At 39.9% G+C, this 12,500-nt stretch overlaps 1 protein-coding gene across 1 annotated transcript in view; it reads right to left on the bottom strand.

Moving 5' to 3' along the window:
• Positions 1-232: 232 nt before the first annotated feature.
• LOC122259482 (alpha-Mannosidase class I a) overlaps positions 233-12,500 on the bottom strand; it is a 42,793-nt gene continuing 30,525 nt past the window's right edge. Inside the window, exons 10-11 of the mRNA XM_086546405.1 lie at positions 7,377-7,482; positions 233-3,987 (exon numbers count right to left, since the gene is read on the bottom strand). Of these exons, the coding sequence (XP_086402531.1) occupies positions 3,909-3,987; positions 7,377-7,482 (185 nt within the window). The 3' untranslated portion in view covers positions 233-3,908. The remainder of the gene's footprint in view (positions 3,988-7,376; positions 7,483-12,500) is intronic.

Genomic DNA, 12,500 nt, shown 5'->3' with positions numbered 1-12,500 from the left:
TGACGCCCGTCGTCAGGCCAAAGCTCGTACATCACGTATGTCATGACACCCGTACGCAATGGGTTAATTGTAAATACAAGCTATAAATTGAGCAAACACCTCCTTTACAAGCAAACACATACCATTTATGAAATTGAAAAGTAAAAGACCTTATGTGCCACTACAGAAACATAAAACACAGTACTCTTTGGGAATACTATTATTACAAAGGAAAAAAAAACAATTCTAGCTGTGAATCTTTATTTTGAACTCTAAAAAGATTGACACAGACACACACAAAACAAAGCAATTCCAGAACCTGCAACAGCTATATAGAAGAGGAAAATTTCAATTTATTCCTCCTACTTAGTTTCCCATACCCCATTAGAATAACTTTAGATATAACCAGTTTTTGTATGAAGAACGAGGTACACTTCTCTGCAGTATATGGCAGAAACTTGCACATTTTAGTGAGGAAATAATTTAGACACACACAAGAAAAACATATTACGCTGCACAGACACTCACTAAACTGAAGTGATATACAAGACAAATCCCTTATGTTTTATAGGTGATAATCACATGAAAAAAGGAATCATTTCAGTTTGGATTACTATTTTTCTAAGAATGTCAAAATTATCAAATTCACTTTGTGAAATAAAAGCCAAAGATTCTGCTGCATATAATATATCATGTATGACTTTTACTTCCCTATATACTGATATATGTATATATATTTACACTAACTAACAGAATTATTTACCTTTTTATCATTCACATATTGAATATATCACTCTTCATACATTAAAAATCTAACTTTTGTACAGAATTCTATTTGAAACTTTATCAGATTTAAGTAAGCGGACGTCTCAAATCAGAAAAATACATGTAATAATTTCATCACTAAAATGTTGCATTTCATGTACTCTTCGTCAGGAAAGCATTGAAAACTTCAGTGCTTGATCAAAATACAACAGTGTTAAAAAAAATAAAAATAAATAAATAAACAATCTAATTACAAATATGCAAATACACATCTATCAAATTGCTCTGTGTGTGTATGTGTAATGTGTATGTGTACTGTATATGCACTAACAGAAAAAAGAGAATTTCTATTGGAAAACTCCAGTATAAGTTAAGGTAAAGGAAAAGTAAGGAGAATGGAAAGATGAAGAGGTAAGGGTTAAGGTAAAGAGGCAAAGAAAGAGGGAGAAATTCACACATATACATGTATACATACAAACATATACACAACTATTGAAAAGTTTCTAAGTCTCCCAGTACATATTACTGGAATAAATCTAAGTGCACAGATACTTTGGATGGTTGGTTGGCCAGGCTCCCCTAATACTGATACAATGTGCATGATCAGTGTTTTATAGCTTAAGTAACCAGTTCTATAAAATAAAATAATTTTAGACATTTCAGGATCTAGCGAAATTAAACCCAAATCCAGAAGTGCTGAGCAATACTGATATTATAGTTAACAGTTTATGATTCATGACTTAGTTGATATACATGAAAAGTAGTACAGGAACAAAATCAAATTCTCAGTCAAGTGCCCCAAACACTGAAATAAAACTTGACGTGGACTTGTGAAATGTATTAACTGGGGTTACATGTAGGTCACCAACATGCCCTCAGCACTTATTGATCCTTCTGTGGCAGAAAGAGTAACAAGTCTTTTTTGAAATGTGAGAAGACAGACTTCATTGGAACAAGGTATCTTCTAGGGAGTACAACACTAGTTCATGCCATCACAGAGGCAATCACTCCTCCTATGAACCTCCAAGTGCCACTTCAACAACACTCCAGGTTTCAGGTGATATTTCAGAATTTGACCTGAGGATTCCTTTAAGACAGGTATGCTGTGGATTGCTTGTTCTGTAAGTTATACCTGATCATAAGTTTTACAACTAAAAATCATTCTCTCTACTATTGACTCTTCTACCCTATCCTACCCCATTAATTAATGTCACACTAATACATCAAAATTTCAAAAAAAACCTTAGGACCTCAACAAGCCAGCTTGTAACCTGCAAGATAATGTTTACAAAAATATCCCATAAACAATCTTTTAACAACAACCTTCATCTCGTAGTTTATAACGCTTGACCAAAAATTACAATCAAATATCTCTCTTTTCATTCACTTGTACAAACACTACGCACTCATCTTGAAAGAAAATATGAAGAACATGTAATCATGCTGGAAAGATTATGTTTCACAATATTACACAGAAACAAAATACTTAAATCACTTAAAAGTTGGACTTTATTTGCATTTCACTAACAAAGGAAACTAAAAAAAAATGGAATCATAGCATTGGAATTATTCTTATTGCTCAACCATCTCAACTATCAAATCTAAATCAATAGTCACTTATAAATAAAATCTCTTCATCTATATAAAATCATTTAAAGAGAAATGCACAGTATTTAAATATGAATTACAAATAAAATGCAAAATGATACAAATTTTTATACTACAAAAAATATCCTATGTTAAATATACATATATAAAATATAATTACAGATACAGTAGAATATTCTGATAATAAATGGTTATTCTGAAAGTTAATTGCATTAAGAAGCTCCACAAATAACATCTAACTCTCATGGAGAAACTGGTACTATAAAAAATAGTCTTATTTGTGGGGATACTTCAGACATATTATGGTCAGAAGTTTTTAGTCTCTTACAGCACTCACACTGCAAATATTTATAATAGAAAGTGATTTTTGAATAATATATTTCTTTTACCTTTATTATTTTGCAGTATTAAGATTGTTTAGTTAATACCAACAACACTGGTACAATAATCAATAAGTTACACAGCTTCCAACAGCAATTCTACAAGAAATTATTGATATTCTAATTAGAAGTGGATTACTGATAGGCATTAAGTGTGAAAACTAATGATTGTAAGACATACCTAAAAATGTTCACAAAGCTACAAAGTGGACTGCTATGTACCCCTTCCAGCACCAGGAACACAGAAACTGAAGTACAAGATTTGAATCCCAACTGCACCACGATAAAGCCAGTTCTTTCTTGCAGAACATCCCTTTTATAATATCATTGGAGTATTAAGTTACATAAAACAATATTATCAGTATATTCTACAGCATTTATATATTGTTCTTATGTACACACACACAGACTCATGCACCAATGTATTGTTGAAAAGAGCCGACAGTGATTATAACTTTCGGTTGAGCTCTGTACACTTTTGCAACATCAGCAATTAGGACTCTTTATCAAAAGAACGGTATGACAAAGGCATCTAAAACCTAGCAGATTTCTCAGGTTTATTAAGCCTTCTAACACAAGCTTGAGTCTTTTATCACTGATTTTGCAATTCTCACAGTCAACAGTAATGGACAGGACAGAGCTTGTGGGATTCATACCTCTTATAACAATTTTTTTTATTTTTATTTATTTATTTTTTTTTTCGTAAGATTACGACAACATTTACAAGAAATTTAAGATAAATGGGCCAATTCTGTTTCCAATCACTCAGTTTACATATCTCACTATTCCAACACCTTTCAAAATGTTATTGGTTTTAATGACTGTAATTTGGTTTTTTATCAAAATTATTTTTTATGTTATGGCTCCCATTTTGATTAAAAATAAAATATTTAAGCTTTCATCATATAATTGGTCAAAGTGTGAGCCATCTCATAAAAATGTGCACCAAGAAAGGTAACCACTTACAAAACATCCCAAGATTTATACATAAATATTTATAACATATGCTATTCCTATGTCTCACCACTGTTACCATGAAAATCATCATTTTTTTATACCATGGCTCTCATTCTGCTTAGAAATTAGATTATACAATCTGTTACCATAGGATTGGCCAAATTGTGAACCATATTATAAAAAAACAAACACCAACAAAGGTATTAGGACAAAACAACATCACGTTCCATTGTTTATTAGTTGCAGTGAATCTCCCTCAAAAGTCTCGATCGGATGTCTTACCACTGGCTCTCGGACTCTGCAAAAGGAAAGATAAGACTGTCAGTACATTCATGTATTATAATCACATAACTCCCCTACAATACAGACGATTATCATTCACCAAAATAAAAAAGAGTAAAGGAGAATAACAAATGAACCAAAAGAAATGAAAAAGTTATGTACTGACAAGTAGCTAGTGGAAGATGTGAATATATACTGTATGAAATAATAACCAATCTGATAATCTAAAACAATTGAAAAGTTAGCAAAAGTGTATACAGACTATGCATTCAATCATTTATTCTGAAAATCATGCATGACTGTAAATCAACAAATCAAGGTATTATAATCTCAACATGCAAATAATATAATGTCAAAGAATTGTCATTGCTCATGCTATTTTAAAAGTTAATAAATATACACATCATAGAGTGAGAAAGAATATCTTCTGTCTGCAAGAGATATTTGCATATTCAATGCTCAAACAAAATTAATATGCAGAGTTAAACAACCCCATATGTTTGTTAATAATGTATTACATCTATAATACCTTAGCTATCTAGTAAGTGTATGTGCAGGTGTTAGAGGGAGAGGGTGAGAGGGAAGGAAGGAGAGGGAGAGGGTGAGGGTGAGAGGGAAGGGAAGAGAGGGAGAGGGTGAGAGGGAAGGGAAGAGAGGGAGTAAGTGAGAGGGAAGGGAAGGAAAGAGAGGGAGAGGGAGAGGGTGAGAGGGAAGGGAAGGGAAGGAAAGAGAGGGGAGAGGGTGAGAGGGAATGGAAGGAAAGAGAGGGAGAGGGTGAGAGGGAAGGGAATGGAAGGAAAGAGAGCGAGAGGGTGAGAGGGAAGGAAGGCGAAGGAGAGGGTGAGAGGGAAGGAAGGCGAAGGAGAGGGTGAGAGGGAAGGAAGGCGAAGGAGAGGGTGAGAGGGAAGGGAGGAGAGGGAGAGGGTGAGAGGGAAGGGAGGAGAGGGAGAGGGTGAGAGGGAAGGGAGGAGAGGGAGAGGGTGACAGGAAAGGAAGGAGAGGGAGAGGGTGACAGGAAAGGAAGGAGAGGGAGAGGGAGAGGGTGAGAGGGAAGGGAAGGAGAGGGAGAGGGTGAGAGGGAAGAGAAGGAGAGGGAGAGGAAGAGGGAGAGGGTGAGAGGGAAGGGAAGGAGAGGGAGAGGGAGAGGGTGAGGGTGAGGGTGAGAGGGAAGGGAAGGAGAGGGAGAGGGTGAGAGGGAAGGGAAGGAGAGGGAGAGGGTGAGAGGGAAGGGAAGGAGAGGTAGAGGGTGACAGGGAAGGAAGGAGAGGGAGAGGGTGAGAAGGAAGGAAGGAGAGGGCAAAGGAGAGGGTGAGAGGGAAGGGAAGAGAGGGAGAGGGTGAGAGGGAAGGGAAGAGAGGGAGTAAGTGAGAGGGAAGGGAAGGAAAGAGAGGGAGAGGGAGAGGGAGAGGGAGTGGGTGAGAGGGAAGGGAAGGGAAGGAAAGAGAGGGGAGGGAAGAGGGAAAAAACGGAGGGAAAGAGGGAAGGAAAGACGGAGAGGGAGAGGGAGAGGGAAGGGAAAAAGGAGAGGGGAGAGGGAAAGGAGAGGGAGAAAGAGGGAAGGAAGGAAAGAGAGGGAAAGAGGGAAAAACGGAGGGAAAGAGGGAAGGAAACGGGAGAGGAAAGAGGGAAAAGGAGGGATGAGGAGGGAAAGACGGAAGGGAAAGAAGAGGAGAAGGGAAAAGAGGGAAAAGGAAAAAGAGAGGGAAGAGGGAAAAGAAGGAGAGGAGAGGAAGAGAAACAGAGGAGAGGGAAGAGGGAAAAAAAACAGAGGGAAGAGGGAGAGAGGAAAAAAGAGAGGGAAAGGAAGGAAAAACAGAGGAGAGGGAGGAGAGGGAAGGAAGGAGAAGAGGGTGAGAGGGAAGAGGAGGGAAGGAAGGAAGGAAGGGAAAGAGGAAAAAAACGGAGGGAAGAGGAAGGGAAAAACAGAGGGAAAGAGGAAAAAACAGAGGGAAAGAGGAAAAAAAGAGGGAAAGAGGAAGAAAGGAGGGACGAGGGAAAAAAGGAGGGAAAGAGGGAAAAACGGAGGGAAAGAGGGAAAAACGGAGGGAAAGAGGGAAAAACGGAGGGAAAGAGGGAAAAACGGAGGGAAAGAGGGAAAAACGGAGGGAAAGAGGAAAAAACGGAGGGAAAGAGGGAAAAACGGAGGGAAAGAGGAAAAAACAGAGGGAAAGAGGAAAAAACAGAGGGAAAGAGGAAAAAACAGAGGGAAAGAGGAAAAAACAGGGAAAGAGGAAAAAAACGGAGAGAAAGAGGAAAAAACGGAGGGAAAGAGGAAAAAACGGAGGGAAAGAGGAAAAAAATGGGGGGAAAGAGGTGCAAAAAATAGGAGAGTGCTAAAAGGATGTTGAGAGACAGAAAAAGAGGAAGAGAGAAAAAAAAGTGTGTTGAGAAAAGGGGGGGGACATTTTATCCCTCTCTCACAGCTCCTTACAATTTTTTTTTTCTTTTTTTTTCAAAATCAAAAATCAAACAAATATAATAATGAATATCCATTTACCTATCTATATAGCTTTTTGAATAAATAACTGATAACTTTCTGTGGATATCTGTCTAGCTTTTTGTCTCTGTCTTTATCTCTTGCTTATCTACCAGTGTGGGACTTACTCACCTGTCTATCTATTTGTCAGTCTATATCTACACCTTACAATCATAAATCTGTATGCAAAATCACATACTCTCCACCAGGGTTAGCCTTAAGCCAATTGGACCAATTGCTCCCAATGAGGTCCAGGGCCTAAGGGGGCCTCTTCACTTGATTGTAATCTATCAACTTGCATGCCTTTTTAAGAGCACATTTTGAATGTTTTCCTTTCCACCATAGAGATATAAAGTCTATAACCGACTTTTTATATCTCCAGGATTCTACAGACCTTGTTGGCTGGGATCCTAGGCCCACCAAAATTGTTCCCAATCAGGCCCCATACCTCATAAGGCCAGCCCTGTTCTCCGCTCTTATAACTTCCTCTGCCTCATTCTTTTACTACCTCTCATCAGTAACCTTTCTGACGCTACAATATCCTAAATTCAATCAAGAAGCCCAAAGCCCATTCTTTTCTTACTTTTATCATCTTTAGTTCATGGAAAATTACCACACATCCTAATATCCTAATGTAGTCAGACAAAAAGCACAGGAAACTTTGGTGGAGCTGCACTTAGATTCAGCCTTGGTGACAAAGAGAAAGGAAGGAAAATACACAGCCAAGTATGGACTTTCAAACCTATTAAGCAGGGATAATTCAATTACTGGGACAAATACATTTGTTATTTGTTTGTCTTTTTGGTACAAAGGTGGTAATCCTAACTCTTGTAGGTATAAAGAATACACAGATCACAAACCCATGTAAGCTATTCAAAGTAGGCAATCATCACACTTCAACTACATGCGTAATCTTTGCCTGCACTCACTCTTGCAATTCAAAATGAACCTTAATGACACAAAGCATAAGGATGCTGCTGAACAACAAAATACGCCACCATGGAAGAGAGTCTCCAGCTGCTGCCCCATACATTGCTGAATGATACATAGTCATGCATTTTGTTTACTTATTTTAAACAAATTGGTCTCTTAAAAAATTAAGTCACATTTATTAATCAACCAAGTTTTACCTTTCATGTAAAACCAGTAAAATAATAGCCATGAAAATAAGGGAAAAACATGAAAAACAGCAGTGCTTATGAAAAAGAAAAACTATGTGGAAGGAAAGGTAGGTGATATATAGGGAGAAGACCAGGGAGAGGGAGGGGGAGAAGACCAGGGAGAGGGAGGGGGAGAAGACCAGGGAGAGGGAGGGGGAGAAGACCAGGGAGAGGGAGGGGGAGAAGACAAGGGAGAGGGAGGGGGAGAAGACAAGGGAGAGGGAGGGGGAGAAGACAAGGGAGAGGGAGGGGGAGAAGACATGGGAGAGGGAGGGGGAGAAGACAAGGGAGAGGGAGGGGGAGAAGACGAGGGAGAGGGAGGGGGAGAAGACGAGGGAGAGGGAGGGGGAGAAGACGAGGGAGAGGGAGGGGGAGAAGCCAAGGGAGAGGGAGGGGGAGAAGACATGGGAGAGGGAGGGGGAGAAGACATGGGAGAGGGAGGGGGAGAAGACATGGGAGAGGGAGGGGGAGAAGACATGGGAGAGGGAGGGGGAGAAGACATGGGAGAGGGAGGGGGAGAAGACATGGGAGAGGGAGGGGGAGAAAAAAGGGGGGAGGGCGGGGGCGAAGACATGTGAGAGGGGGGGGGGGAAGACAGGGGAGAGGGAGGGGGAGAAGACATGGGAGAGGGAGAAGACATGGGAGAGGGAGGGGGAGAAGACGGGGGAGAGGGAGGGGGAGAAGACATGGGAGCGGGAGGGGGAGAAGACATCGGAGAGGGAGGGGGAGAAGACATGGGAGAGGGAGGGGGAGAAGACGTGGGAGAGGGGGGGGAGAAGACATGGGAGAGGGAGGGGGAGAAGACATGGGAGAGGGAGGGGGAGAAGACATGGGAGAGGGAGGGGGAGAATACATGGGAGAGGGAGGGGAGAAGACATGGGAGAGGGAGGGGGAGAAGACATGGGAGAGGGAGGGGGAGAAGACATGGGAGAGGGAGGGGGAGAAGACATGGGAGAGGGAGGGGGAGAAGACATGGGAGAGGGAGGGGGAGAAGACATGGGAGAGGGAGGGGGAGAAGACATGGGAGAGGGAGGGGGAGAAGACATGGGAGAGGGAGGGGGAGAAGACATGGGAGAGGGAGGGGGAGAAGACATGGGAGAGGGAGGGGGAGAAGACATGGGAGAGGGAAGGGGAGAAGACATGGGAGAGGGAGGGGGAGAAGACATGGGAAAGGGAGGGGGAGAAGACATGGGAAAGGGAGGGGGAGAAGACATGGGAAAGGGAGGGGGAGAAGACATGGGAGAGGGAGGGGGAGAAGACATGGGAGAGGGAGGGGGAGAAGACATGGGAGAGGGAGGGGGAGAAGACATGGGAGAGGGAGGGGGAGAAGACATGGGAGAGGGAGGGGGAGAAGACATGGGAGAGGGAGGGGGAGAAGACATGGGAGAGGGAGGGGGAGAAGACATGGGAGAGGGAGGGGGAGAAGACATGGGAGAGGGAGGGGGAGAAGACATGGGAGAGGGAGGGGGAGAAGACATGGGAGAGAGAGGGGGAGAAGACATGGGGGAGGGAGGGGGAGAAGACATGGAAGAGGGAGAGGGAGAAGATGTGGGAGAGGTAGAAGACAAGGGAGAGGAAGTGGGAGTAGAAGCAGAAGCAGGAGGAGTAAGAGTAAGAGTAAGAACAAGAGTAAGAGTAAGAGAGTGGGAATGGGAGTGAGAGAGTGGGAGATTAGGAGTAGGAGGAGGAGGAGGAGGAGGAGTAGGAGGAGTAGGAATAGGAATAGGAATAGGAGTAGGAGTAGGAGTAGGAGTAGGAGTAGGAGTGGGAGTGGGAGTGGGAGTGGGAGTGGGAGTGGGAGTGGGAGTGGGAGTGGGAGTGGGAGTGGGAGTGGGAGTGGGAGTGGGAGTAGGAGTAGGAGTAGGAGTAGGAGAGTGAGAATAGGAGTGGGAGGAGTGGGAGTAGGAATGGGAGTAGGAATGGGAGTAGGGATGGGAGTAGGGATGGGAGTAGGGATGGGAGTAGGGATGGGAGTAGGGATGGGAGTAGGGATGGGAGTAGGGATGGGGGTGGGAGTGTTTTCGTTGATAATTCATACTGTTTGATATACTAGCCAGCTAGCATGATTATAATTCCATATACATCTTCAGTGACAATAAGTATATATAAATGAAATAGTGGATTTGCTATACTTTTAAATATGATAATCAAATATTCTTTAATTTCTTCAGTGACTGAATTATATAATTACTCTTGTTTGAATTAAAAAGATAGTGTTTAATGATACCTATGTTACTGAGAAAGATTCTAATTTGAGAAACTAACTTACATAAACAAAGAACATTTACTATGTCATAAACATACCACATCTTTTCAGAATAAGGTACGAGGGCAAATACTAGTGATTAACCCTAACCATCCTACATATTCTATATAAAAAAATATAAAAAAAATTGCATGCCTTAAGGATGTACAATTGCTGCTTACACATTGCCTCATCTCTAGATTTTTATGGGTGTTATCAATTTATTAAATCGCTGCTTATTGAAACGATATATAAAATAAGAATATCTGTGAAAGTATACATTAAATAACTTTTCATATTTGACCAAAAAAAAAAACATTATAAAATTATGGCAGTGAATAATAATAAAAATACCTCTGACATAAAATAAGATGAGGACACATGTGTTAATACCTTTTTGCAGGTTTAATACTATCTGTTAAGTGTATGAACATTGTGTGTGTATATGTGTATACATATGTATGGATGTGTATATTGTGTATCCAAATGTATGCATATGTATGCATAAGTATCCATATGTATGCATATGTATGCATGTGTATGCATGTGTATGCATATGTATACATGTATATGCATGTGTATGTATGTGTATCATGTACATGCATACATGTTTGCATTTTTAAGAGTGCATGCATGTGCATGTGTGAGTGCATGTGTGTTTGTGTGTGTGCAGGCATATGTCCTTCAGCTGTGCATGTGCATGAGTAAGTCCATGTAGAAGTGCTATCTGTTTTTATACACATGTAGCCAACAAGGTGAGCTGGTTTAGCCTATCATTATAAGTAGACGTACGAGTGAAGTCATGTACATTTCATGTGAATAGAAACAGTGTGAAGAAAATGAGAGAAAGCAAATAGGTATGTATATCAGCAAGTAAAAATACCTAAACCCCATCTGTGTATTAGCTTTTTTAATCATATTTCTGTATTTTCCAAAACCATTAATCTGCATTTAAGATCAGCCCTTCAACAATTGCCAAAACTAGAGCATACATATATTAGTACAAATGAAGTGCATAAATCATTATAAACTATAATTACTTTAGAACCTGTTACTGCACTCAGAGGGAGATTTTTCATGACATTTAGTGTTGTTTGAGGTTTACATGCAATTTCAAAGATGAATTAGACTTATGTTAACTTACTAAATAAATGGTAATACACACACTAATTTGTGCTCAGAACTCTAACATAACAATGAAAATAGAGCATTCATGTACTTGTTCCCATAAATGATAAATGAATTTGTAATCCAAGATAGTGTTTGTGTGGTGGACTATGTAAATAGGCAAAAATTTTCAATTTCATTTCTTTAGAGTCGTCATATTGTAAAAACTGAGTATAACAATGTGGAAAAGTATTTCATTCCTTATCATTTGCATACATATATCCTAGACTTAAAGGTCAAAGGCAACTCAAATTTTAAGCCATATTGTATGGAGAAGAATTGGCTCAAAGGATAACACAGCATTAAGGGTTTTGGCACTTACAGAATACAACTTTAGAGATGGAAGGCAAGTGATTTCATTGGTTTATTATGCTATATGTTTCCTTATGTACAGGAAAATGTTAATGTTAGGAAGGATAACCTGAATAACCCAATAACTAAATATATATGTACTCACACGTATACAAAGGCATCTTAAAATGCATCTGATGACACTTATGTATACAAACAATCCTTATCTGTAGCCCCAACTCCATTTAAAATACACTTTAAATCACAAAATTTCATTAGAAAGCTTGACAGAACTATCTATCTATAAATATACATTAATATTTGTATACTAATATAGTTCAAATAAATCAACTTTGAATATTATTTTAACATCTTAACCCATTCACGCCGGGGCAGAATTTCGCCTACTCCTGATCATGCCGGGAAGATTTCAAGCACGCAACCGTTCGTCCCGGGGTGTTTTCCCGCTGCACGCGGTCGCGCTGACGCTCGCAGAGCGTTTTTCACCCACCCTATCCTTATGGTTTGCGTGATTGCATCTAAAGTGTAGACATATGTAGAAAGTAGTGCTATGTTCAGAGGAGGTATATCAGTCGAAAAAGATGTTACAGCACTGTTTTTTTAGTGTTATTCTATTGAACTTTTTCCATATTCTTAACTCCTATGTTGTAATACCAATGGGAAATGGAAGCATTCTTCTAGTGAGGTAACAAACATAGTTTTTTTTTCAATTTTTTTTTTCTTCCTAAAAGAAAAGAAAGAGAATATGAACAACCATACATGTGCATACAAGTGAATGCATGTAACAGCAATGTTTTCTCAAGTGTCATTTTCTTTTAGTGGGGCAACAAAAAGATGTTATATAATTTTAATTTTTTTTTTCTTTTTTATTCCTCGGCCAATTACAATTGATTTTACGATAGTCTTTCGACTCAGATCATCTTATTCAACAAATCAGAAACAGAAATCACCATGATGTCATCAATATTACGTATATACCTGTGACGTCATTCATATTACGTTATATCCCATTTTCTACTATTTAGAAGGATAAACTAAAGTAGCAAAGACAAATCAAGTATGAAAATCGAATTGTACTAAGAATAATCTATCATTCTAATGCGGACGTTTCAGCACGTCGCTACTGGCCTCCCGGCGCGTGGGCCGAAAATGTAGCCCGTGCTAGGACG

This window comes from Penaeus japonicus, unplaced genomic scaffold (assembly GCF_977035675.1).
Source record: "Penaeus japonicus unplaced genomic scaffold, GWHDUDI00000001_assembly GWHDUDI00000018, whole genome shotgun sequence".
Classification (NCBI taxonomy): domain Eukaryota; kingdom Metazoa; phylum Arthropoda; class Malacostraca; order Decapoda; family Penaeidae; genus Penaeus; species Penaeus japonicus.
The sequence above is the reverse complement of the archived record's forward strand: the minus strand, read 5'-3'. Positions and strand labels throughout refer to the sequence as shown.